This window comes from Tursiops truncatus, chromosome 15, assembly GCF_011762595.2.
Source record: "Tursiops truncatus isolate mTurTru1 chromosome 15, mTurTru1.mat.Y, whole genome shotgun sequence".
NCBI lineage: Eukaryota > Metazoa > Chordata > Mammalia > Artiodactyla > Delphinidae > Tursiops > Tursiops truncatus.
Window position 1 is genome coordinate 5,759,875 of NC_047048.1, and position 24,882 is coordinate 5,784,756.

At 39.0% G+C, this 24,882-nt stretch overlaps 1 protein-coding gene across 2 annotated transcripts in view; it reads right to left on the bottom strand.

The window, feature by feature from the left end:
- Positions 1 to 24,882, bottom strand: part of SMURF1 (SMAD specific E3 ubiquitin protein ligase 1) — a 102,013-nt gene that overhangs the window by 28,349 nt on the left and 48,782 nt on the right. For both annotated transcript variants that reach the window (XM_033840984.2, XM_033840983.2), the window contains exon 2: positions 122 to 160. In XM_033840984.2, coding sequence (XP_033696875.1) covers positions 122 to 160 — 39 coding nt within the window. The remainder of the gene's footprint in view (positions 1 to 121; positions 161 to 24,882) is intronic.

A 24,882-nucleotide genomic window follows, 5' to 3' on the forward strand; every position in this document is an offset into this window, starting at 1 on the left:
AAAGGGCAGGACTTTTAGGAGAATACTCCCAGGGTTGCTTTTTTTTTTTTAAGTTTTAAATTTCAGAAATATGTGAAGAACATTAATATTGTAAGAGAGCAAAAATGGGTGTTTTACTTACTGAAGAAGTCTTTCTTTGCAAGGTTCTTGGCACATAATACTAAACACAAACAAAAAAATGCTAGGGTTAGCACTTATGGACAAGATTTCCATCATAGTTAGTTGCTATGGACGGAATCGTATCCCCACCCAAAATTCATATGATGAAGCTCTAGCCTGCAATGTGATGTTTTTAAAGGTGGGGTCTTTGAGAAGTGCTTAGGTTTAGATGAGGTCATGGGGATGGGGCTTTCATGATGGGATTAGTGCCCCTATAAAAAAGAGACCACAGAGCTTGTTCTCACAGCAAGAAAGAATGCAGGAAGAGGGCCCTCCCCAAGAATCTAATCTGTCAGCACCTTGATCTGCGGCTTTTCCAGCCTCCAGAACTACAAGGAATAAATGTTTGTTGTTTAAGCCACCAGTCCATGGAATTTTGTTATAGCGGCCCAAACTGACTGAGGCACTAGCCTATATTTGCAATGGGGAAAAAAACCCTCAAAATTATCTTTGCCATAGACTGTCTTTCAAATTTAGCATTACATTAAACAAAAAGCTGACAAGTAACAAAAAGTCTTTTCTCCTTCCATTGGGCATCAACTATAACAAATGCAAAATGTTTTAGTTTAAACTTAAAATCTTTAAACACATGCAGATGGATTTATCAATGTGCTCTTAAAACTCACAGGATCACATTAATACCAATTCCAGTTAAGACCTACAGTATTTACCTTCATAGCTACTGCTAACAATAAAAGGAACTGTCCATTTTTGATATTCTGATAAATAATACAATTTTGTAAATGTAAACTTTGGTATGTTGGAGAAAGAAAGGGGAGAGTTACAGAAAATACGGGGCCATCATCAAGTGTTGTGAAAAACAAAGACAAAATGCATGATAAGAATTTCGCACAGTGTTGGCATACAGAAAGAATGCAATAAATACTAAGTGTTGTTAGTATTTTATTAATGAGGGGGGATCGATTACTGGTAAGAAATCTTGTCACCAGATTTGTTACATGATTAAAGCTACTATATCACTAATGTCTCTTACACTTAAGCAAACTTCACAAATTTTGCTGATTTTTAAGAATATAGTGTTTTATTATGAACTTATACTGTTTCACAAAAATATATTCATATTATATGTTGTTCTGCAAACTTTTCACTTAGTATTTTTTATATAACAATTTTTATCAAGATATAATTCATACACTATACAATTCATCCATTTGAAGTGTATAATTCATTGGTTTGTAACATACTCACTGGGTTGTACAACCATCAGCACAATCAACTTAGAACATTTTCATCATCCCCAAGAAAGAAATCCTGTACCCATCAGCAATCACTCTCTATTTAACCTCAAACCCCACCAGTCCTAGCAACCACTAATCTACTTTATGTCTCTGGATTCTCCTGGACATTTCACATAAATGGAATCATAGAATATGTGGTATTTTGTGACTGGCTTCTTTCACTTAACATGTTTTTAAAGTTCATCCATGTTGTAGCATGAATCAGTTCTTCAATCCTTCTCATGACTGAGTGATATTCTATTGTATAGATATACCATATTTTCTATATCGACTTCTCAGGTGATGGGCATTTGGCTTGTTCCTACTTTCTGGCTATTGTGAATAACGCTGTCCAGGTTGTTGCGTAGACTTATATTTTTATTTCTCTTGTAAACCTATGAATGAAGTTGCTGAGTTATACGTTTAACATTTTTAGGAACTGGCAGAATGTTTCCCACAGCATCTGCACCATTTTAAATTCCCACCAGCAGTGTATGAGGGTTCCAGTTTCTCCCCATCTTCACCAATACTTGTTATTGTCGGTCTCCGTGGTTTTATATCTCTGTGGTTCTAATTTTCATCTCTCTGATGACTAATGACTTTGAGCATCCTTTTGCGTGCTTTATTAGCTATTGATATATCTTCTTTGGAGAAATTTCTATTTAGATTTTTTTTTTGGCCCATTTTTAAATTGGGCTATTTGCCTTTTTATTATTGAGTTGTGAGAATTCTTTGTATATTCTAAATACCCTTATCTATAGATATCTATATTCAGTTGCACCCCGCCACCACTCCATGTCACACGTTCCACATCCATGGATTCAACCAACCATGAAATGAAAAAATATATTTTTTTAATTCCAGAAAGTCCCAAAAAAGCAAACTGAATTTGCTGTACCCCGGGCAACTATTTATATAGTATTTACATTGTATCAGGTATTATAAGTAATCTAGAGATGATTTAAAGTATATGGGAGGATATGCATAGATTATATGCAAATACTATGCCATTTTATATAAGGCACTTGAGCATCCGTGGATTTCAGTATCCGTCGGGGTGGGGGTGGTGGTCCTGGAACCAATCCCCAGCAGATACCAAGAGACAACTGTATATAAATATCTACGTATCTATAGATAAAATATCCTTATCAGATATGTGATTTGCAAATATTCTCCTACTCTGCGGGCTGGCTTTATACTTTGTTAGAAACACCAAAGTTTTTAATTTTGATCAAGTCCAATGCATCTATTTTCTTTGGTTGTTTGTGCTTTTGGTGTCATGTCTAGTAAGACTTTGCCTAACCAAAAGTCTCAAAGATTTACTCCTATATTTTCTTCTAAGGGTTTTATACTTTTAGCTTTCTTTTATAATTTTAGCTCTTAAATAGACATTTAGGTCTATGATCTATTTTGAGTTCGTTCTTGTATTTGATGTGAAGAAGGGGTCCGACTTCATTCCTTTGCAAGTGGATATCCAGCTGTATCAGCAACATTTGTTAAAAAGCCTATTCTTAAAAAAAAAAAAAAAAGAGCCTATTCTTTCCCCATTGAATTATCTTGACACCCTTGTTGGAAATCAATTCACTGTAAATGTGAGAGCTTATCTGTGGTCACTCAATTCTATTCCATCGATCTACAGGTCTCTCCTCATGCCATGACCACTCTGTCTTGATTACTGTCTTAGTCCATTTGGTCTGCTATAACAAAATACTATGGGACTGGGTAGCTTATAAACAACAAACATTTATTTCTTACTGTTCTGGAGGCTGGAAGTCCAAGATCAGGGTACCTGCATGGTTGGGTGAAGGCTTTCCTCCAGTTTGCAGACTTCTCGTTTTATTTATACAGAGCAGAAGGGGCTAGGAATCTCTCTGGCATCTCTGTTATAAGGCATTAATCCTACTCATTAGGATTCTACCCTCATGACTTAAATACCTGCCCCAAAGGCCCCACCTACTAATACTATCACTTTAGGGGGTTAGGGTTTCAACCTATGAATTTGAGGGGGACACAAACATTCAGACCACAGTAATTACCATAGCTTTGTGGTAAGTTTTGAAACTGGGAGGTATGAGTGCTCAAACTTTGTTCTTTTTCAAGACTGTTTTGGCTATTCTGGATCTGTTCAACTGTCATATGAATTTTAGGATCAGCTTGTCAATTTCTACAAAAAAGCCAGCCTGGGGCTTCCCTGGTGGCGCAGTGGTTGAGAGTCCGCCTGCCGACGCAGGGGACACGGGTTCGTGCCCCGGTCTGGGAAGATCCCACATGCTGCGGAGCGGCTGGGCCCGTGAGCCGTGGCCGCTGAGCCTGCGCGTCCCGAGCCTGTGCTCCGCAACGGGAGAGGCCACAACAGTGAGAGGCCCGCATACCACAAAAAAAAAAAAAAAAAGCCAGCCTGGATTTTGATAGGGATTTCACTGAAGCTGTAGGTGAATTGAGGGAGTATTGTCATCTTAGCAAGATTAAATCTTCAAATCCATGAACAAAAGATGTTCTTCCACTTATTTATGTCTTCTTTAATTTTAACTGTTTTGTAATTTTCAGAGTATACATTTTATACTTCTTTTATTCAATCTATTCCTAAATATTTTATTATTTTTATGCTATTATAAATGGAATTGTTTTCCTTTTTTTAATTTTGCAATATTTCTTCTTTATTATTTTTGAAGAAGATATCAACTTTGGAGTAATTCAAACAAAGTTACAGTTTTTTTTTTTAAAGAATCAATTTTATTTATTTATTTCTGGTTGCGTTGGGTCTTCGTTGCTGCGCGCAGGCTTTCTCTAGTTGCGGCGAGCGGGAGCTACTCTTTGTTGTGGTGCACAGGCTTCTCATTGCGGTGGCCTCTCATTGCGGAGCACGGGCTCTAGGCGCGTGTGCTTCAGTAGTTGCAGCATGTGAGCTCAGTAGTTGTGGCTCACGGGCTCTAGAGCGCAGGCTCAGTAGTTGTGACATATGGGCTTAGTTGTTCTGCGGCATGTGGGATCTTCCCGGACCAAGGATAGAACCCGTGTCCCCTGCATTGGCAGGCGGATTCTTAACCAATGTTTGCAGGAAGCCAAGTCCCCAACACATTCCAGACTTCTCATATGGTACCTCTGGGATCTCAGGGCCTCTCACTACCAGAGCTGGACCAGACGTTTCCTGCGTCCAGGGTTGCTGCCGTCGCTGCGGCTGCTTGAAACTCCCCAAAGTTGCGAGCCAGCGACTGGAACTGTTTTCTTATTTCATTTTCAGATTGTTCATTTCTAGTGTACAGAAATACACCTGACTTTTGTATATTCAACTTGTATCTTTTGACTTTGTTGAACTCCTTTATTATCTCTAATACTTTTGAATTTTCATATATAAGATCACATCATCTGCAAATAAAGATAATTTTACTTCTTCCTTCAAAATCTGGATGCCTTTTCTTTCTTTTCCTTGTCTAACTGCCCAGTACCTTCAATACAATATTGAATAGAAGGGGTGGACATCCTTGTCTTGTTCCTGATCTTCGAAGGAAAGCATTCAATTTCTCAACCATTGAGTATGGCGGGAGCTGTGGGTTTTTCATAGATGCCCTTTATTAGGTTGGGGAAATTTCCTTCTGTTCCTAGCGTATTGAGTGCTTTTATCATGAAGAGGTGTTAGCGTTTGTCAGATGCTTTTTCTACATCTCTTGAGATGATCATCTGGTGTCTGTCCTTTACCTATTGATATATGTAGTACATTAACTGATTTTCAATGTTAAACCAACCTAACAGTCTGAGATATTGGGTTGGCCAAAAAGTTCGTTCGGGTTTTTCTGTAACGTCTCATGGAAAAAACCCAAACGAACTTTTTGGCCAACCCAATAAAGTCCACCTGATTATGGTGCATAACTGATCCTTTTACCGTGCCTGGGCTTTTCTTTGTAGAAAGTGTTTTCAATTACTAATCTATAATTTATTTACTCTTTATAGGTCTATTCAGATTTTCCATTTCTTCTCGAATCAGTTTTGGTAGGATTATGGCTTTCTAGAAACTTGTCGATTTCACCTATCAATTTGTTGGCACACAGTTGTTTACAGTATCTTCTGATAATCCTTTTTATTTCTATATAGTCAGTATTAATATTTCCTCCTCAGTGTAATCCTTATACCATTGCTTTCCAGTGGAAACACACACACACATACAAACTCTTCCATCTTTTTTGTGGCTAGATCATAATTTATTACAGCTCCTGTTAGTGTTTTATTTCTTGTTTCTCTAATTACAAAGGTAATATGTACTTATGAAAATATGAAAACTCACAAATGTGTGAATAGAAACTGCATGCCTCTAAAACCTCATCGTTACTCTTTGTTTAGCATCTTCCTGGCTAGTCTCACACGCTTATTTTTTCCCATTTAACTTTAGAATTATTTTCAGCAAGTTTAAAAGAAATGACTTCATAAATAAATTTGAGGGGAATTTACCTCTTTACAATATTAAGTATTCCCATTCTTGAATGTAGCATGTTTATCCATTTATTAAATTCTTCTTTAATGCCTTTAAGTGATGTTTTCATAACATATTTCATAAACGTGTTCCACATTTCTAATTGGGTTTACTCTTAAGTGTTTTGGTTTTTGTTACTATTGTAAATGGAAGAGTTCCTTTCATTGCACTTTCTTTTTCCTTTTTTAAATCGTCAAGATACCTGTTTTCTTTTTTTTCATTGCACTTTTCAATTGTTATTTGGTTATAGGAAAGTGATTTTCTTACGATAATTCTAAATCTGCCACCTTTTCAGCTCTCCTCAAATAGGCCTGTGATGTCTTGTTTCCTTCCACTTCCCTTTGCTTTTACACAGCTGCTTCCAAAACTTAAGTTGAAATCTTCGCAATCTGCCTAGAAACCTGGTCCTCGCCCAGGGTTCACGACTTCAGATCATCAGCAACACCATCAGCTGCACAGGCCAGAATCTGTGCGCCGCGCTTTGACTTCCCAAGCCTCTCTCAGGGGTGCTGACTTCTCACCATCTCCACCCTTGTTCAAGCTCCCAACATCAGCTATCACAAAGTCATCTCTTCAAAATTTAAATCTCATGTCTCTTTCCTTTTTAGAAATTCCCCAGTGGCTTCGCATTGCAAAACTCCAGACCTGTCAGGCTCTGAGCCCAACTTCCCTCACCTCCAGCTTCAAACATTATCCAACCAGCTCGGGGCTCTTGTTTTTCCAAGGTGCTGATGCTGGATTGCTTCTGACTGGAAGAATTCTGGTAACGTCTCAAAAAGATTATGTACATATGTTCATATGTATAAGACTAGCAATGTCTTGTTCATATGTACAAGATTAGCAGTGTCTTAATTTAAGGGTCATTCCAGTGGAATCTGGTTATATCGAAAAGTGGAGAGGGTTTCAATAGAGTCAGCACAAAGAGAACTTTGCCTCGATTTTGTGCAAAGATCATTTAGGGTCACACTGAGTTTAGTTCATGGCATATGATTTCTCCTAGTAGAAAAATTTTGTGATCTTGAGATAGAATTCTCTGTCCTCTCTACCAGATATGAGAAAAGATAATTTATTACACAGCATAAAATCCCACTCTATCTAGATCTACCACTCATTTTTAAAGAAATATGTTATGCACCAATTATGAGTGAGATTCTGGGGATACAACAGTGAGCAAAAGAGACATTTACTCTTAGAGAAAATGAAGCTTATTTTTTCAGAGTATACTACCGCATGGTTTCTTCAGCTCCAACTCTGAAGTGCCCCTCTACTTTGGACAAATCATGTCTAAATCCCGTAATTTCCTAATCACATACCATAGTTTCCTAATTTGGGGGGATAAAGAAAGAACAAAGTACATAATGTTCACTTAGCTTCTGAAAACACATGGGAAGGAAATGTTTTGCTAACATTCAATTAGTAAATCAAGCTTCTTTACCAGGCCCCTGACAGAAGCATAGGGTCCCAAAAAATACTATTTGTGGTTTCACCCACTCCCAGGATAAGCTACAACAACGCAAATTTAGTACTTTATTACATCAACTAAGAAATTGTCGGGGAGAGAGACAAATTAGGAGGTTGGGATTAACAAATACACACTACTATATATAAAATAGATAACCAACAAGGATCTACTGTAGAGCACAGGGAACTCTACTCAATATTTTGTAATAACCTGTGAGAGAAAAGAATCTGAAAAAGAACATATATATGTACATATACATAACTATATATATATAAATGAATCACTGTGCTGTACACCTGAGACTAACATGACATTGTAAATTACCTATACTTCAATAAATAAATAAATAAAATGACACATATTTTCTAATTTGTGTCAATGTTTCCACTATTTTTCAGTTCTCCAAGGCTAGAAACTTTGGCTGTAATTTTCAGTCCTCCCTCCTCCTATGTTTATGTGTGTCACCAAGTCCTATCTTTTCTTTCTTCTGAAATTTCTTGAACTTGACCCTTCCCCTACCTGTGCACCCACTCTCCTATTCTGGGCTCCACCCACTCGCAACTTAATCTAAGAGCAGCAGGGCCCCCAGCCCCCACTCAAGCCTCCCAAATTCACACGACATTAAGCCACCAGGTCGATCTTCTGAAATGCCATTTTCATGTTCTGAGGCTCAAAACGCTCCAATGGCTCTGCACTGTATTCTACGGCAAATCTGACTTTCTCCCTGGGTTTTCAAGTGCCCCATTCCCTCGTATCACTTACATTTCCGCTGTCCTTCATTGCCCCTCCTGTGGGCCCCAGCCATTCCCACCTCTAGGTGATTCTTCTCGCTCCTTGATGCACTTGACAATCCCTCTCTCTTCCCTGTGCTTGGTCTGGGCAAAGCCCGCTTTCTCAGTGACGTCTCATTCAGGCCAGTGTTCCCCTAATATCACTCTGTGATAACACTTTCACTAGTGCCAAAATTAAAAAGATAAGGACGCTATCGTGGGGGTTTTCATAAAACTGAACTAATTTATTTTAAATGCCCGCCCTTTGTTCTAGTGTAATGTCTTTTCTCTTTTTTTCATGTTAAAATAGCTTCCCCTTAATGAAATGAGGTAACAAAAAATGGTGATAATTTCAACAATGACTTGGCATGACAAAAAGTTGGCAATTTTAGGTTGATAGCCACAATTACATAATTTTTTTTTTTTTTCCTGTACGCGGGCATCTCACTGTTGTGGCCTCTCCCATTGCGGAGCACAGGCTCCAGACACGCAGGCTCAGCGGCCATGGCTCACGGCCTAGCCGCTCTGCAGCATGTGGGATCTTCCCGGCCCGGGGCACGAACCCTTGTCCCCTGCATCGGTAGGCAGACTCTCAACCACTGCACCACCAGGGAAGCCCTACATAAATGTTTTGACTGATCTGGGAATCCCTTCTCTAACCACCAGCAATCTCTTCCTTCTTTTTGCTCCCATTTACTTGAAGGGCCACAGAGCTGAGCGCTCAAGGTCTCTGCATTCAGGTGGCTTTGTGCCCCCAGCTAAGTTCTTCTGAAGAAGGAACCCCTGCCCCAACCCTGTCTTCCACCCCTTTAGACATGGGCTTCACGTGGTGCTGGCCACCCAACAGGCACGTAACACAGACTATGATGAACCAGAAACAAAAAGCCAAAGAGAGAAACAGTGATAAAAATATAGAAAACTAACGTATCTCGATAACTTTAAACATCTAAGTGAAATTTTCATTCATTAGGAAATATAATTTCCCACCTAGGATAATTTCCCACACCTAGTGTGTTTTCACTAACATGCCATTTTCTAGGCCAGAGTCACTCATCTATCAATTCTCATACTTCAGGAAATCCTCAAATTTACATTAAGTGGGGGGAAAAAAATCACATTTCAGTTATATCAACAGACTCAAAATGCCAAAATCGTCAATCCATACAGAGCTGAACTCTGTTCCATTATTTGCTTAATGAAATAAACAACTCTTTCTTACCAATAAATCCTTCTCAGTAAGTTTAGACACACACACAAGACACATACACGTTTCCACTCTTCAGATACCATTCGATGATAAAATGATTTCTTAAAAAACAAGGTCCTACTGTAGAGCACAGGGAACTATGCCCAATACCCTGTGATAAACCAGAATGGACAAGAATATGAAAAAGAATGTGTGTATATATGTATAACTGAACCACTCTACTGTACAGTAGAAATTAACACATTGTAAATCAACTATACTTCAATAAAATAATTTTTTTAAATAAATAAAATGATTTCTTCTCTGCAGGGAAAATGGTCTAAGTTAACAAAACACACTTTAGCAACCACAAGCTGTCCCTGTCGGCTTTGGAGGTGAGGGTTACTCTGGGAAACTGACAGCCCTTAGATGGGCTTCCAAACGTGTTGTAGCTTCATCTTCTATACGTGTATTCAAGTAAAAGATAAGTGACAAAATACCGTGAATTATTTGAGCTCAGAAGTGTGGCAGAGTTCAGCCCATACTCCCAAACCCTGCTGGGGGCGGGGGGGCGGGTGAGGCAGGGCTGCTGTGGCAGAGACTCTGCCTCTTCTCATGGGGCAGTGCTCAGCTCCAAAGACCAGGGGCTGTGCCCGCTCCTATGCCTGTGCCCCTGGGGCTTTTACCTACTTTGTTTTCCACCTAACCTTTACAGGATGAGGCAAGTGGACATGAAGGGAAGCTGTCACTTTCTCCACTTTCATTGGCTAAATTATTAAGACTCAGAAGGATTAAGCAGCCAGCCCCACTTCTACCCCATTCCATATTACACTATCACAGCAGCATCGTCACTGTTATGAGAGCTTGAAACTAAATCCTCTATTATTTTTATGCCGTTTCATGTCTGCCTCTCCCCCACAAAAATGTCAACAGAAACAAAGACTGTGTCTTTCGTAGGCACTACTGTGTCCAGAGCTTGGTATGGTGCCTGGCACAGAAAGGTTAACTTTTACAATATTTGCTGAGTAAACATTAGGTTTATTAGGTAATAACCTTTCCCCCCGCCCCTTTCCTTTACTGTCTAACTACTGACTAGGACATAAGCACTAAGAAGGAAGAAACTATTTTTTTGAACCATTACATTCCTAGCACGGAGCGCGGGACCTGGCATAAATTAAATGCTCAATAAACGTTTGCTGAAATAAATGAGTGAGTGAATGAGTGAATGAGTGAATGAATGAATGAATGAATGAGATAGTTTTGCTGGAGCCTCCACTGTGGTGTCTGACTGCCACCCCATACTCCACCAGGGGTCCAGGGCCTGGCAGATTGCTCACACACTCGGCCACCTGATAGATCGTGTTCTTCAGAATGAGTTTATGCTATTTCATAAGGTATCATTAGTGACATTTGGTTGGCACTAAGGATAAAAATGTCCCCCTGCAGTTCCAAGCCAAAGGTTATATGACAGTGAGGGAGAAATGCAGTACATGTTAAAAACAAGTAATGAAGTCCAGAGGGCGTTTGGAACTTTTTATTTGCACAAAGCCCTCATTAATGAACGAAGTCATTTTTACAACTTAAGGGATGATTTTCAAGGACTGATGAGGATATTACATTCCAAGAAAATCTATAACTGAGGGACATTTTTTAAATTTTTTTAAACTTAAATTTTAAAAAAATTTAAAGTTTAATCTTAAAATGTTGCTTTTCTTGACATCCTGGATTTGCCCCACAAAATCTACAGGAGGATGACTTCTTCCTGGGTGAAGGAAGACGACAGCCCTCCGAGGAAGCAATTTCCAAAGCTACTGTTGGCTTTTGTTTGATTTTTCTTTTCCCAAGTATTACAGGCTAAGCACCTTTGCCTTGGAAGATAAGAAAAATAGCTCATTTAATTTCTATCTCCAGATCCTGTTTCTGTCTTAAATAAACCAAATGGGATGTTTTTCAACCACATCAGAGTGGAACAAAGACTTCAAGAAGAATTAGGGGGATTTTCTAGGTAGAAGCATATTCCCCTGCTAAGAATATAGGAAAATTCAGGTTTTCATTAGAGAAAGTTTTATCTAAATAATTAAAGTTATATTCCAAAATTAATCAGTTCCTTTGATCAGTTAATTATCAATGTTGTCTCCCTAAATTTGTTTTTCTTTTGAATAAGGACACTTTTCTTTCAAGTGTCCTTATTCAAAAGCCATATGTGATGACCACGTTTATTAACTCCAAACTTAAAAAATAAAACTCCAAGACTTCAGCCCGGATGTCTAGTATCTCATTTCCTGAAAAGCTCATGGTGATTTTACAACCAGAAACTAAGGAGCAATTTGCAACTTGAGCTTCCAAAGCCACCCTGGAAAGCAGACTGTCTCCCAGGCAACCATCTGACCAATTCATCTGCCAAAAACACTGGATGAAATCTATCAATGGAATCGCAGTGGGAGGTTTGGAAGGTTTGGAAACTTTGTCATTGTTTTGCCAAACTTTCAAAATACAATCTAATTCCCCTTCCTAGACCTAATAACAGCAGCTAAAATGTATCAGATGCTTACAAGGTAATTAGGCACAACCCTAAGTGTCTGACAAGCATGATCCCGTTTTTTCAACAGCACAATTCCATGAGATAGTTACTATTATATTCATTTTCCTGATGAGAAAACTGGGGCTTTACAAGATCACATAACTTGGCCAACAAAAGTCAGTTAGTAAAAGCTGCTGCTTCTGCGTAGTGCATCCGTTTATCCATTTAACAAACACCCGCTGATGACCCACCATTGGCCAAGCCCTGTTTCAAGCTCTGAGAATTCCATGAAGAGCAAAACAAAAAGGTGCTTGTCCTGGGATACTTCTCATGCCTGAAGGTTTGACTTTTAAGGAAAGTAAACTAAGATCACCTTTTCTTTTCTTTTTTTTTTCCCTTTTAAACAACTGCTTAAAATTGACTTCTCAAACTTGAACTATCTTCCTAAGGCTATACACTGTAAAATAAAACTCAACTTTGTCAGGAAGGAGATGAATTTTAACCCCAAAAAGCTTGTCATGAAGTGAATTATATTTGATTGTCACCCTAAAAGGAAACTGAACGATTTCCATTAACAGGAGATAATCCAGGGTTAACAGGGAGGAGAACCTCGCATAACCCCAAACATCCTCACCCACCTGAATTCTAAAGACCTGTTAATATACAATGAAGCTGTGCTCTTCTAACTAAGTCATTTTAAACAAGGTGATAACTGCTGAGGGTAAAGGGGAAATGGAGGGATTTCCTGGGAAGAAAGCTAGAGTTAAGCAAACTCATCTACAACCTAATAATCAGTCCCGACCTAAAACAAATAGGCAAGGAAAAAGTAATAATAAATCGTAGCCAGAGAAAGTTCTGTCCACATTTCCTTTCAGTTACTGAGCTGACAAATGAGGCTTTGTTAATTTGATGCATAGAAAGGTCAACAGAAAACCGAAAGGGGAGGACAGAGTTTAGCAAAGCAACACATGCAAATATCCCCACACATGGCTATGAAAAACCCACAATACGCAATCGCCTCAAAGTCCCTTATCATTGCTTGCTCATTATCATTTTATAGTGCTAGTTTCTAAAGCACTGAAGTATTTCAAGGTACCATTGGGCATGGCTTTATCATAAAATCTTCTATAATTACAAGGCAAATCATTATTCACATCACGACACAAGTCAGGGTAAAGTTAGTATGCTCAGTTTAGTCAAGAAAAATAGAAGAGGAGGAGATTGAACAACTTGCTCAAGGTGACCTTGAAAAGTTAGTGATGGAGACAAGAACTTGATCCATCCATGAATGAAATGCACGTACCTCACTGAATTATGCTCCTTAAGATGACTGAGTGTTAAGACTTAAACAATTTGTTACAACATTAAAAATTTTAAGTCTACATGGTCAGTATCGGATTCATAAGATCATTTAAATTAAAAAAAAAAAAAAAGATCTTGACCCAGCAATGCCTACTTAGGTATGTAATTAACAGAAAAACACACAGACATATGTTCATCATGTACCGTTCAGATGATCGTCAATAGTACAATGAATAAAGAAGTTGTGGCATTCATAAAGTAGAATATTATACAGCAATGAGGAAAGCAAACTACACACAGAATTATGAATGAGTCTCACAAACACAATATTCAATGAAAAACATAAAATATATTGTATGATGTAATTTATACAAAACACAAAAACAGTCAGACTAATGTACACTGTTGAAGTCAGATGTGATTATCCTTTAGCAGGAAAAGTAATAACTAGAAGTGATCATGAATAATGTATGTGGGGAACTAGCCAGGCTCTGCTTCTTGATCTGGGCACTGATTACACATGTGTGTTCAGTTTGTGAGAATTCAGTGAGCTTTACACTTAAATATTTCTAAATCAATCATAAAAATCAATAGAACAGAATACAAAGCCCAAATATAAACCCATAGGTATGAGATCAATTGATATTCATCAAAGGTGCCAAGATAATCCAATGAGGAAAAAGCAAAAAACTGATAGTCTTTTCCAGACTGGAAAATGGGTCATCCAGTTGAAATAAATGGGATACCCTTGGGGGGGGGGGGTACAAATAAACAACCCTTACCATACATCATACACAAAAATTGACTTGAAATGGAGCATAGACTTAAACAAAAACACGAGGTACCATTAAGAAAATGCAAAAAAAAGAAAATGCAAAGGTGGGACTTCCCTGGTGGCGCAGTGGTTAAGAATCCGCCTGCCAATGCAGGGGACACGGGTTTGAGCCCTGGACCGGGAAGATCCCACATGCCACGGAGCAACTAGGCCCGTGTGCCACAACTACTGAGCTTGCATGCTAGGGCCCGCAAGCCACAACTACTGAGCCCTCGCACCGCAACTACCGCAGCCCGCATGCCTAGAGCCCATGCTCTGCAACAAAGAGAAGGCACCGCAATGAGAAGCCCGCGCGCCGCCAACCAAGAGTAGCCCCCACTCCCGGTAACTAGAGAAAGCCTGCGCGCAGCAACGAACACCCAACGCAGCCAATAAATAAATAAATTTTAAAAAGAAAAAGAGAATGCAAAGGCAAGAGAAAATTCTCCCAGTCAGGAGAAAATCTTCACAGTGCGTGTACCTGGCAAAAGACTTGTATGCAGAATTTATAAAGAACTCTTCACAACTCAATAATCATAAGAAAAACAACCCAAGTTAAAAATGGGCAAAAAACATAGTCACTTTATCAAAGAATGAATGGTCAATAAACACATGAAAACATGCTCAACATCACTAATCATCAGTGAAATGCAAATGAAAACCACAAATGAGGTACCACCACATGCCCGCTAGAATAGCTAAAGTCAAAAAGTCTGATAACTCTATGCACCAAAGGCACAACTTTAAAACAATGGCTAAAACTAACATTTTTTTCAGAAATATATAAATTGTCAAAATTGATCCCCCCCAAATAGTAAAACCCTGACCAATAACCATAGAAATTGAAATGGTAATTCAAAATCTACCCACAAAAACAAGGCATCAAGCCCAGATAGTTTTACTGGAGAATTCTATCAAGATTTCAAGGTACAGATAATTCCCACCTCATAAAAACTATTCCCACCTTATTAAAAAAAAAAAAATGGGGGGAGAAGCCACTCCAACTGAGTTTATGAGGCTCATACTAAAACAAGAAACTACAGGAAAAGGAAAAAAAAAGAAGAAGAAGTATAGGTTCGAGTTGGCTTGGACCACATGACTGCAGTACTTCTAGCAGAAGCGGTGTGCGTCCTCACTTCCGGGTCAAAGTCTAGAATAACTAGTAAGAGATCTCGTGCCTCGGTGAAGCCTGAAGCCACCGTACGGTGGAAAGGTAGAGCCTCTCTCAGCTCTGATATCCTAACAACCGTGTGGAAAACAGCCTCCACTGGCGCACCATGATCACGTGCAAGAATTCAATAACGGTTACCTGGGGAATGGGGGTGGGTATAAGAGAGGGTGCAGGAGAACACCAGGGCTGGAACTGGTGGGCAAGGGGGTCTGTAGCCTAAGGTTTTTGTTCTTCCTTACGGAGAGTGCATTTATATATTGTTTCTTAATTAAAAATAAATCTCATAGGTCCAAGAAAAAAAAGACAAAGAAAGAAATGGACAGAGGAGTGGAAGAAGGAAAACTTGAAAGGGGAAAGAAAAGTTGAGGGGAAAGGGGAGGAAATTTAAAATTTAACATCAGGAGAAGAATCTCAGTATTCGTAGAATGTTGGATTGGAAGAGCTCTTGAGACCACCCTTTTAAACAGATATGAGGCTATCTAAACTATTTACTGGTGCTTTTTTTTTTTTCTGTTTATCTTCTTTTTAAACCAGGGGAAAAATAAATACAATAAGATCTGTTTTTCAAAAAAGTTTCTAGGTTTTATTCTGTAGGAAGCCATGTCCCTAATATGAACAGATACATCTAGACATCTAGAGAGAGATTTAATAATGATTAACTGTAAAACTAACAGTAACAATAGCTAATATTTATTGAGCTTATTCTGTGCCAAACATTATTAATAGAACTTTTCAGATTATGTCTTATTTAGTACTCACAACAGATAAGGAAACCAAGATTAGGTGAGATTAAATTACTTGCCCAAGACCAGAGAGCCTGTAAATTTCCTCCTTGAGTCTGACTCCAGAGCCCAGATTCTCTACTGCATGTACTCTGATACAGTATGTTTCAAAAAGGTATAATTATGGTGACAAGTTGACATACAACATAAGGAAGCCAGACTACTCTAGAGAAACATATTTTTGTTTAAAAAGCAAACAAATATGACTTAAAAAAGTAAAAAGGGAACTAACTCTGCTAGATCCTACTTCTAACTAGAGAATGAAAAAAATAATTACAAAGCAGTGGTATCTCGTTAAGGATACATTTTAAAATACAACAACTTGCTAAATTATAATTTACAACTATAAAGCTCATGCTTTTAAAGTATGAATTCAATGATTTTTAGTATATTCAGAGTTGCACAACCATCACCACCATTTAATTTCACGACATTTTCATAATCCCCCAAAGAAGCCTTGTACCCATTAGTGGTCACTCCCCTCATTACCGGCTTCCCCAACCCCTAGCAACCACTAATCTACTTTCTGTCTCCATGTGTTTGCCCACCCTGGACATTTCATATACAGGGTCATGTAACAGGGAAGAGCTAAATCGACTCCACTTTGGATCCGTTTCTTTGACTTTAACCTTTGCTTTTTGTTGCTTTTGTTATTATAATCATACATAATGTCCTGCCTCAGGGAACCCTGCCCACCTGTGAATGGCTGCAAGAAAAAAGAAACTAACACATCCCCTCAGGGAGGCTGGTCATTCCAGGAGATACCTGCAAAACTTACAGCCTTTTAACTTTACTTCCTCATCTCCTCCCCCTCTCTGTGCTATAAAAGAAATTGGCATCCAAACCCCGTTAAGATGGTTTTTCAGAGGCACTAGTCTGCCATCTTCTCGGTTTGCCGGCTTTCCGAATAAAGTCGTGTTCCTTGCCTCAGCACCTCGTCTCAGATTCATTGGCCTGTCGTGCGGCGCGAGCAGAGCGAGCTTGGACTCGGTGACAGTCATAGAATATGTGGCTTTTTATGACTGGTTTCTTTCATTTAGCATGGTGATTTCAAGGTTCATTCATGTTGTAGCAGCAAGTATCAGTACTTCATTCCTTTCTGTTGCCAAATAATACTCAGTTATTTGGATATATCCCATTTCATTTATCCATTCATCAGATAATAGACATTTCAGTTGTTACCACATTTGGGCTACTGTGAATGATGCATAAACATTCACATAACAAGGATTTACGTAGACATATGTTTTCAATTCTCTTGGGTATCCACCTAGGAGTAGAATTACTGGGTCATATGGTAACTCCATGTTTGAGGAACTGCCCAATTGTCCTCCAAAGTGGCTGCCCAATTTTACATCCCCACCAGCAACCTATAAAGGTTCCAATTTCTCTGCATCCCTGCCACCAATTATTTTTATCTGTCCCAGCACCATTCGTTGCAAGGACCTTTCTTTCCCCCATCTAGTTGTCTTGACATCACTGTTGAAAATCAGTTGAATGTAAATGTGAGGGTTTATTCTGGACTCTCAGTTCTATTCCACTGATCTTTATACTTCTATCCTTACTGTCAGTAACACTCTGTAGTAATAATTACCATAGCTTAGTAGTAAGTTTTGAAATCGGGAAATGTGAGTCTCCAATTTTGTTCTTGTTTTTTCAAGACTGTTTTGGTTACTCTAGATCCTTTGCATTTCCATATGAATTTTAAGATCAAATTCTGTAAATTCCCCAAATAAAGCCTCCTGAGATTTTGATAGGTTCTATGCTGCATCTGCAGATGAGTCTGGGCACTTAACAACATTAAGTCTTCCAATTCATAAACATGGATGTCTTTCCATTTTTTAGGTCTTCATTTTCTTTCAACTATGTTTTATAGTTTTCAGGGTGTAAGTCTTGCCCCTCTATTGTTGAATTTATTCCTAAATATTTTACTGTTTTTGATGCTATTTTAAAAGGAATTGTTTTTAAATTTCTTTTTCAGTAGATTAGTGGTTGCAAAGGGGGTTGAAATGAGGGGATTTGGGGGTGACAGCTAAGGGGTACAGGGTTTCTTTTTGGGGTCATAAAAAGTTCTACAATTGACTGTGGTGGTGGTTACACAAGTCTGTGAATATACTAAAAACCACTGAATGATACACTAAAATGGATGGATTTTATGATATGTGAATTCTATCTCACTAAAGACGTTACTCAGAGAGAGAGACAGAGAGAACCCTATTGAGTAGATAAATTCTTTGCATTTTGTACTTTTTCATTTATCCCAATAGGAAAGAGGGTCCATTTCTCTAGGCCAATGTCAAAAAGACAGTGCTTAAGACTGATGATTCACTTGGAAATCTTAACTCCCATTAACTTAGTCTGAAACAAAGTCTGATTGCCATAATATTAAACTAGGGAAAGAAAAAAACAACAGCAACAACAAGAAACACCTCTGTTTACTTTTATAATGTTGATCAAGTACATTTTAGATCGACAAAAAACCTGCCCATTAAACAAACCAACTAAAGACTGCTACAATGATTTCAAAATTACTGGAATAGTCTCAACTGGAATCCCTGCTTCCTATGTTGACTCAAACTCAAATTATTCTTAAAACATTATCAAAATCCTTTTTGATAATATCTCAAGGGTCTCCACTGCAGACTGCTTTCTTTGGAGTTCAAAACACAAAATAAAATTTCTCTTGAGCTACTTTACCGAATTTATCACCCAAGTATGGTTTTACTGAACCTGACCCAGACCACCACGTAGCAATTTTTGCCTCTGGGCCTTTCTTCCTGTTGCATGCTGTCCTCTTTCTGTGACATCTAAGCAGTATTTTTCGGAGCCAGAATGTGGGTTCAACAATAGTGCATGATTTACAATAGTCAAGACATGGAAGCAACCTAAATGTCCATCGACAGATGAATGGATAAAGAAGATGTGACACACACACACACACACACACACACACACACACACACACACACACACGATGGAGTACTACTCAGCCATAAAAAAGAATGAAATAATGCCATCTGCAACAACACAGATGGAACTAGAGATTATCATACTAAGAGAAGTAAGTCAAAGACAAATATCACATGATATCACTTATATGTGGAATTTTTTTTTAAAAATGACACAAATGAACTTACTTACAAAATAGAAACAGACTCACCAGACATAGAAAACGAACTTACGGTTACCAAAGGGGAAGGTGGGGGGAAGGATAAATCTGGAATTTGGAATTAACAGATACACACTACTATATATAAAATAGACAAACGTTGGGAATGATATTCAGTATCTTAAAATAACCTATAATGGAAAAGAATCTGAACGAGAATATATATATTACATATATATAATCACTTTGCTGTACAACTGAAACATTGTAAATCAACTATACTTCAATAAAAAAATAAAAATTCAAAAACAAAAAAACAAATAAAAAAATAGTGCATGGCCCAGAGTAGGTGTCCAGTCAATACCCGCTGAGAGCTCTACTTCTTATTTCATGCTAGACTCTGTCCTAAGCACGTCACCTATGCAACCTCCTGTAATCCTTCCACAAGCCCCAGGAAGAAACTAAGGGTCTAAGAAGTAACCTACCCAAGACTGCACACAACGAACCACTGTCTGGTCACTGAATTCTACTCATTCTTTGGGTTACAGCTCAAATCTTATTTTTTCCCTGTTAGGCCATCAGTGATTTCTCCTTTCTCTGAACTTCTAAAGGACTTCCTGCCTTTGACACATATCTGTACCACCCTGAACTGTATTTTTAAAGTAGACTTTAGTCTTTAGAGCAGTTTTGGGTTCACAGCCAAATTGAGTGGGAGGTAGAGAGACTTCCCATATTCTCCCTGACTCAGCCTTCCCCACCATCAACATCCCTCACCAGAGTGCCATCTTTATTACAATGGATGAACCCACACAGACACATCATTATCACCCCAAGTCCATAGTTTACCTTAGAGTTCACTGTCAGTGCTGTACATCCTGCGGAGTTGGACATACACACCATCATAGTATCACACAGAACAGTTTCACTGCCCGAAAAATTCTGTTTCGCTTATTCATCTTTTCCTCCCCGCTAATTCCTGGCAATCACTGATGTTTTTAACTACCTCTATAGAGCTGTCTCTTTCAGAATATCATATGGTTGGAATCATACAGTACGTAGCCTATTCAGATTGGTTTCTTTCACTTAGTAATATGCATTTAAGGTTCCTCCTTGTCTTTTCATGACTTGATAATTCATTTCCTTTTAGTACTGAATAATATTCCATTGTCTGGATGGACCACGGTTGCTTTCAAGTTCTGGCAATTATGAATAAAACTGTAATAAACATCTGTCAACAAAAGAATTAATCAATAGTCAATCTAAGAAAGAAACAGACAATTTGGTTTGAGCCAACCTAAGAATTATAACCCAAGAGACAGACTTTCAGAAAGCTATGAGGACTGTTCCACCTTTTAGAGGTCAAGGCACAGTTATATAAGTTTTTGAGATGAAGGGTTATACATCAGAATAACATATTGACAGTTTCATAGTCCAACAAGGCCAGTCGTGGGTTACTGTGACCCCTTACAGCAGCGGTCCCCAACCTTTTTGGCACCAGGGCCCGGTTTCATGGAAGACAATTTTTCCATGGACGGCGGTGGGCAGATGGTTCAGGCGGTGATGCGAGCCATGATGGGGAGCGGCAGATGAAGCTTCACACGCTCGCCCTCCACGCACCTCCTGCTGTGCGGCGCAGAGGTTGGGGACCCCTGCCTTACAGGATTGAGAAAGGACTGTTATCTCCTAAGGAGTTACCTTGCTGGCGCCAGGGGAAATTGCTTTTTGCTTTGGCGAGTAGGCATTCCTGTGTCTTCTAAGGGGATCTAGTTAATGTGTAATGCAGATGCACAATGCTCACTAAAGGGGAGGGGGCAGTGGCTCAAAAGGGCAGAGAGAGAATTTTATGTTTAAAATTTTTCTTGTCCTGCCTTAAAAATAATTTTATTTCATCACATCCACGTGCAGGTTTTTGTTGTGGACATAAGTTTTCAACTCCTTTGGTTAAATACCAAGGAGCACAACTCCTGAATTATGGGGCAAGAGTATGTTTAGTGTTGCAAAAAAACTGTCAAACTATAGTCTAAAGTGACTGTACCATTTTGCATTCCCACTAGCAATGAATGAGAGTTCCTATCCTTCCACGTCCTCGCCAGCATTTGCTGTTGTCAGTGTTTTTGGATTTTGGCCGTTCTAATAGGTGTGTCGTGGTATCTCATCGCTGTTTTAATTTGCATTGTCCTGATGCCTGTGATGTGGTGCATCTTTTCATACACCTATTTGCCACCTGTATATCCTCTTTGGTGAGATGTCTGTTCGGGTCTTCTGCCTATTTCTTAATTGGGTGGGTGAGTGGGTTGTTTTCTTACTGTTGAGTTTTAAGCGTTCTATGTACACCTGAAACTAATATTATAAATCAACTATAACTCAATTTTAAAAAAAGAAAAAGAAAAAAGAGTTTTATTATTTTGGATTATCAGTCCTTTTATCAATCAGACATATCCCTTGCAAACATCTTCTCCCTGTCTGTGGCCCTTGCATTGTTTTTTTACTTTTTCACATTTTTATGTCTTACAAATTGGGCTTAAATATACTCAAAGTTATTTTGAGCAGCCATACTGCTTTCCTTGGGAAGTAATACTACCTAATGTTTAAAGTAACTTTAATGAAAATTCTTATCATCCATTTAGAAGACAATGGGTGGCCTTTCTGTTTAGTGGCAGCCATCAGTTAAGCCAGATGGGTGATTCGCAGTGTACTGGGAGCTACGGAGGAGAAAGAGGCTCATGTATCCCAAGCTCTCTAACCCCAACCTTGTGCCATAAAGCATGCAACCTGGGTTCGAGGCTGGTCCAGGTTATGTCATTTATTGGATTTGTGTCTACTGTAGTGGATGCAAGTGCCCAGTTCCTAAGTGTGCAACCCACAGCAAACCTAGCCATCACGGTGCCACCCACCTGCAGTTTACATGGAGCCAGAACTGGACACCACTAGCACCCTACGAGTCCTGAACTCTTACTACACTGGTGAAAATTCCAAAACTAAATTCTCTCAAGTTATCCTCATTGAAGCAATCCATAAAATTATCAGAAAGATCAGAAGAAATCAGGGGTAACGCCAAGCCAACCCATAAACACAGGGAGATTCGTGCCATAACATCTCCTGACTACAATCCTGTGGCTTTGGAAAGGAACACAAGTTTCATGACACTAACAGCAGTTCTCGTGCTGTTGCTTGAAAAAGTCCCAGTACTCTCCAAATCCGCAATAACCACTAACTGAAGCAAGCTCTGTAAAATTCAAACCCAATAAATAATAATTTTTACTTAAAGTCAATATGGTAAAACAATTGACGTCTGCACCTTATTTCATGAATGTATTGTCAAAGTTATGAAAATTCAGATTTAACAGTGGTGCCAAGCCACTACAATGGGAAGACAGCAGTCTTTTCAACAAATGGTGCTGGGACAACTGAGTAGCCACATGCAAGGGAATGAAGTTTGACCCCTACCTCACATTATATATAAAAGTTAGAAGAAATCATAGCCCTGATTAAATAAATCTTCACATCTGGGACAAAGCAGTGGTTGCTTAGATGTAGCATCAAACCCACAAGCAACAAAAGAAAAAATAGGTAAGTTGGACTTCACTGAAATTAAAAACTTCTCTGCTTCAAAAGATACTATCAAGAAAGTGAGGCGCAGTGGTTGAGAGTCCGCCTGCTGATGCAGGGGACACGGGTTCGTGCCCCGGTCCAGGAAGGTCCCACATGCCACGGAGTGGCTGGGCCCGTGAGCCATGGCCGCTGAGCCTGCGCGTCCGGAGCCTGTGCTCCGCAATGGGAGAGGCCACAACAGGGAGAGGCCCACGTACCGCAAAAAAAATAAAAAAAGAAAAAAAAAGAAAGTGAAAAGACAAACTACAGGATGGGAGAAGATATATATAAATCAAGTATTTATAAAATCTGGTAAGGGACCTGTATTCAGAATATATAAAGAACTCCTACAAACCAACAATAAAAAGACAACCCAATTAAAATATAGGCAAAGGATCTGAACTGACATTTCTCCAAAGAAAATATACAAATGGCTAATAAGCCCATAAAAGATGCTCAACACCAGTAACCATCAGGGTGATACATATAAAAACTACAATGAGATACCACTTCACACCCACTAAGATGGCTAAAATAAAAAAGATAAGACAAATGCAAGGGTTGGCAAGGATGTAGAGAAACTAAAACACTCATACATTGATGGTGGGAATGTAAAATGGTACAGTCACTGTGGAATACAGTTTGGAAGTTCCTCAAAATGTTAAGCATAGAGTTGCCATGTGAACAAACAATTCCACTACTAGGTATGCTAAAGAGACTTGAAAACATATGGCCACACAGAATCTTGTACACGAATGTTCATGGCAGTGCTATTCTTAATAGCCAACAAGTAGAAACAACCCAAATGTCCATAATCTGATGAATAGATAAATAAAATGTGGTACAGCCATACAATGGAATATTATTCATCCATAAAAAGAAGCACTGATATATAATCTATGCTACAGCACAGATACACCCTGAACATTTTATAAGTGAAAGAAGCCAGACATAAAGTACCGCATATTGCATGATCCCATTTATATGAAGTGTCCAGAATAAGCAAATCCATTGCTACAGACTGAATGTTTGTGTCCCCTCAAAATTCACACGTTAAATCTTAACACCCAGTGTGATGGTATTTGGAGGTGAGGCCTTTGGGAGGTGATTAGGTCATGGGTGGAGCCCTCGTGAATGGGATTAGTGCCCTAATAAAAGAGAGCTCCTTTGCCCCTTCAGCCACAGAAGGACATAGTGAGAAGATGGCCATCTATGAACCAGGAATTGGGCCTTCACCAGACACCAAGTCTGCTGGTGCCACTTCCGAGACTCCAGAATTATGAGAAATAGATTTCTGTTGTTTATAAGCCATCCAATTTTATGGCATTTTGTTATAGCAGCCTGAACGGACACCTATAGAGACAGAAAGTAGATTAGTGGTTTCCAGAGGCTGGGGATAAAGAGAGGAATAGGGGTGACTGCTAAAGTATGTGGGGTTCCTTTTGGGGGTGATGAAAATATCCTAAAATTAGATGGTAATTGGTTATACAACTCCATGACATACTGAAAACACTGAACCATACACTTGAAAGGGTAAAATTGATGGTATGATAACTATATATCAATTAAAAAATTAAATGCAATAGTGATTTGAGGACTAATGGAAGTGGTATTTGTTCCTCATAAGACATACCCTGCAGTCTTAGCTTTATCTTATTAGAGAGTTATAGGACACTGTTTTAAAATGCCACATTGTGTGGAATAACAAGTGTCAATAAATTCTTTAAACTAGCTCAACAGACACAATAAATCAACAAGAAAAACAAACAATAGCGCAAAGCAGATCCCTTTTGTTCATTACTCATCAAGTCATATCAATTCATCCTTTGTCATATCTTTGAAATCTGTTCTTTCCAGTCCCGCTGCTGCTGCTAATTCCAAGCCACTCTTGTCTCCTGTCTGGGTTATGACAATAGGCTCTGGCATCTCTTTTCTAGAATTCATTTTAATCATGAAATAATTATTTGTTGGCTAAATGAATGAAACACTATTACCCCACACACACATAAACCTCTGAGCTCAGCACTGCTTACAAAATACAATATAAAGTCCTCCCCGTCCACCCTACCCCCGCAAAAAGAAAGAGAGAGTGAGAGAGAGAGAAAGAAAGTATAAACGCCTAGCATCTAGCATGTAAAGCTTACCATAATCCTGTCCTACCCATTTTCTGGTCTTATCACCCGTCCGGCCCATAAAGCTCTTCCCCTTCGGTCAGACTACTGCTGTGCCTCTCCCGTTGCGGAGCACAGGCTCCGGACGCGCAGGCTCAGCGGCCATGGCTCACAGGCCCAGGCGCTCCGCGGCACGTGGGA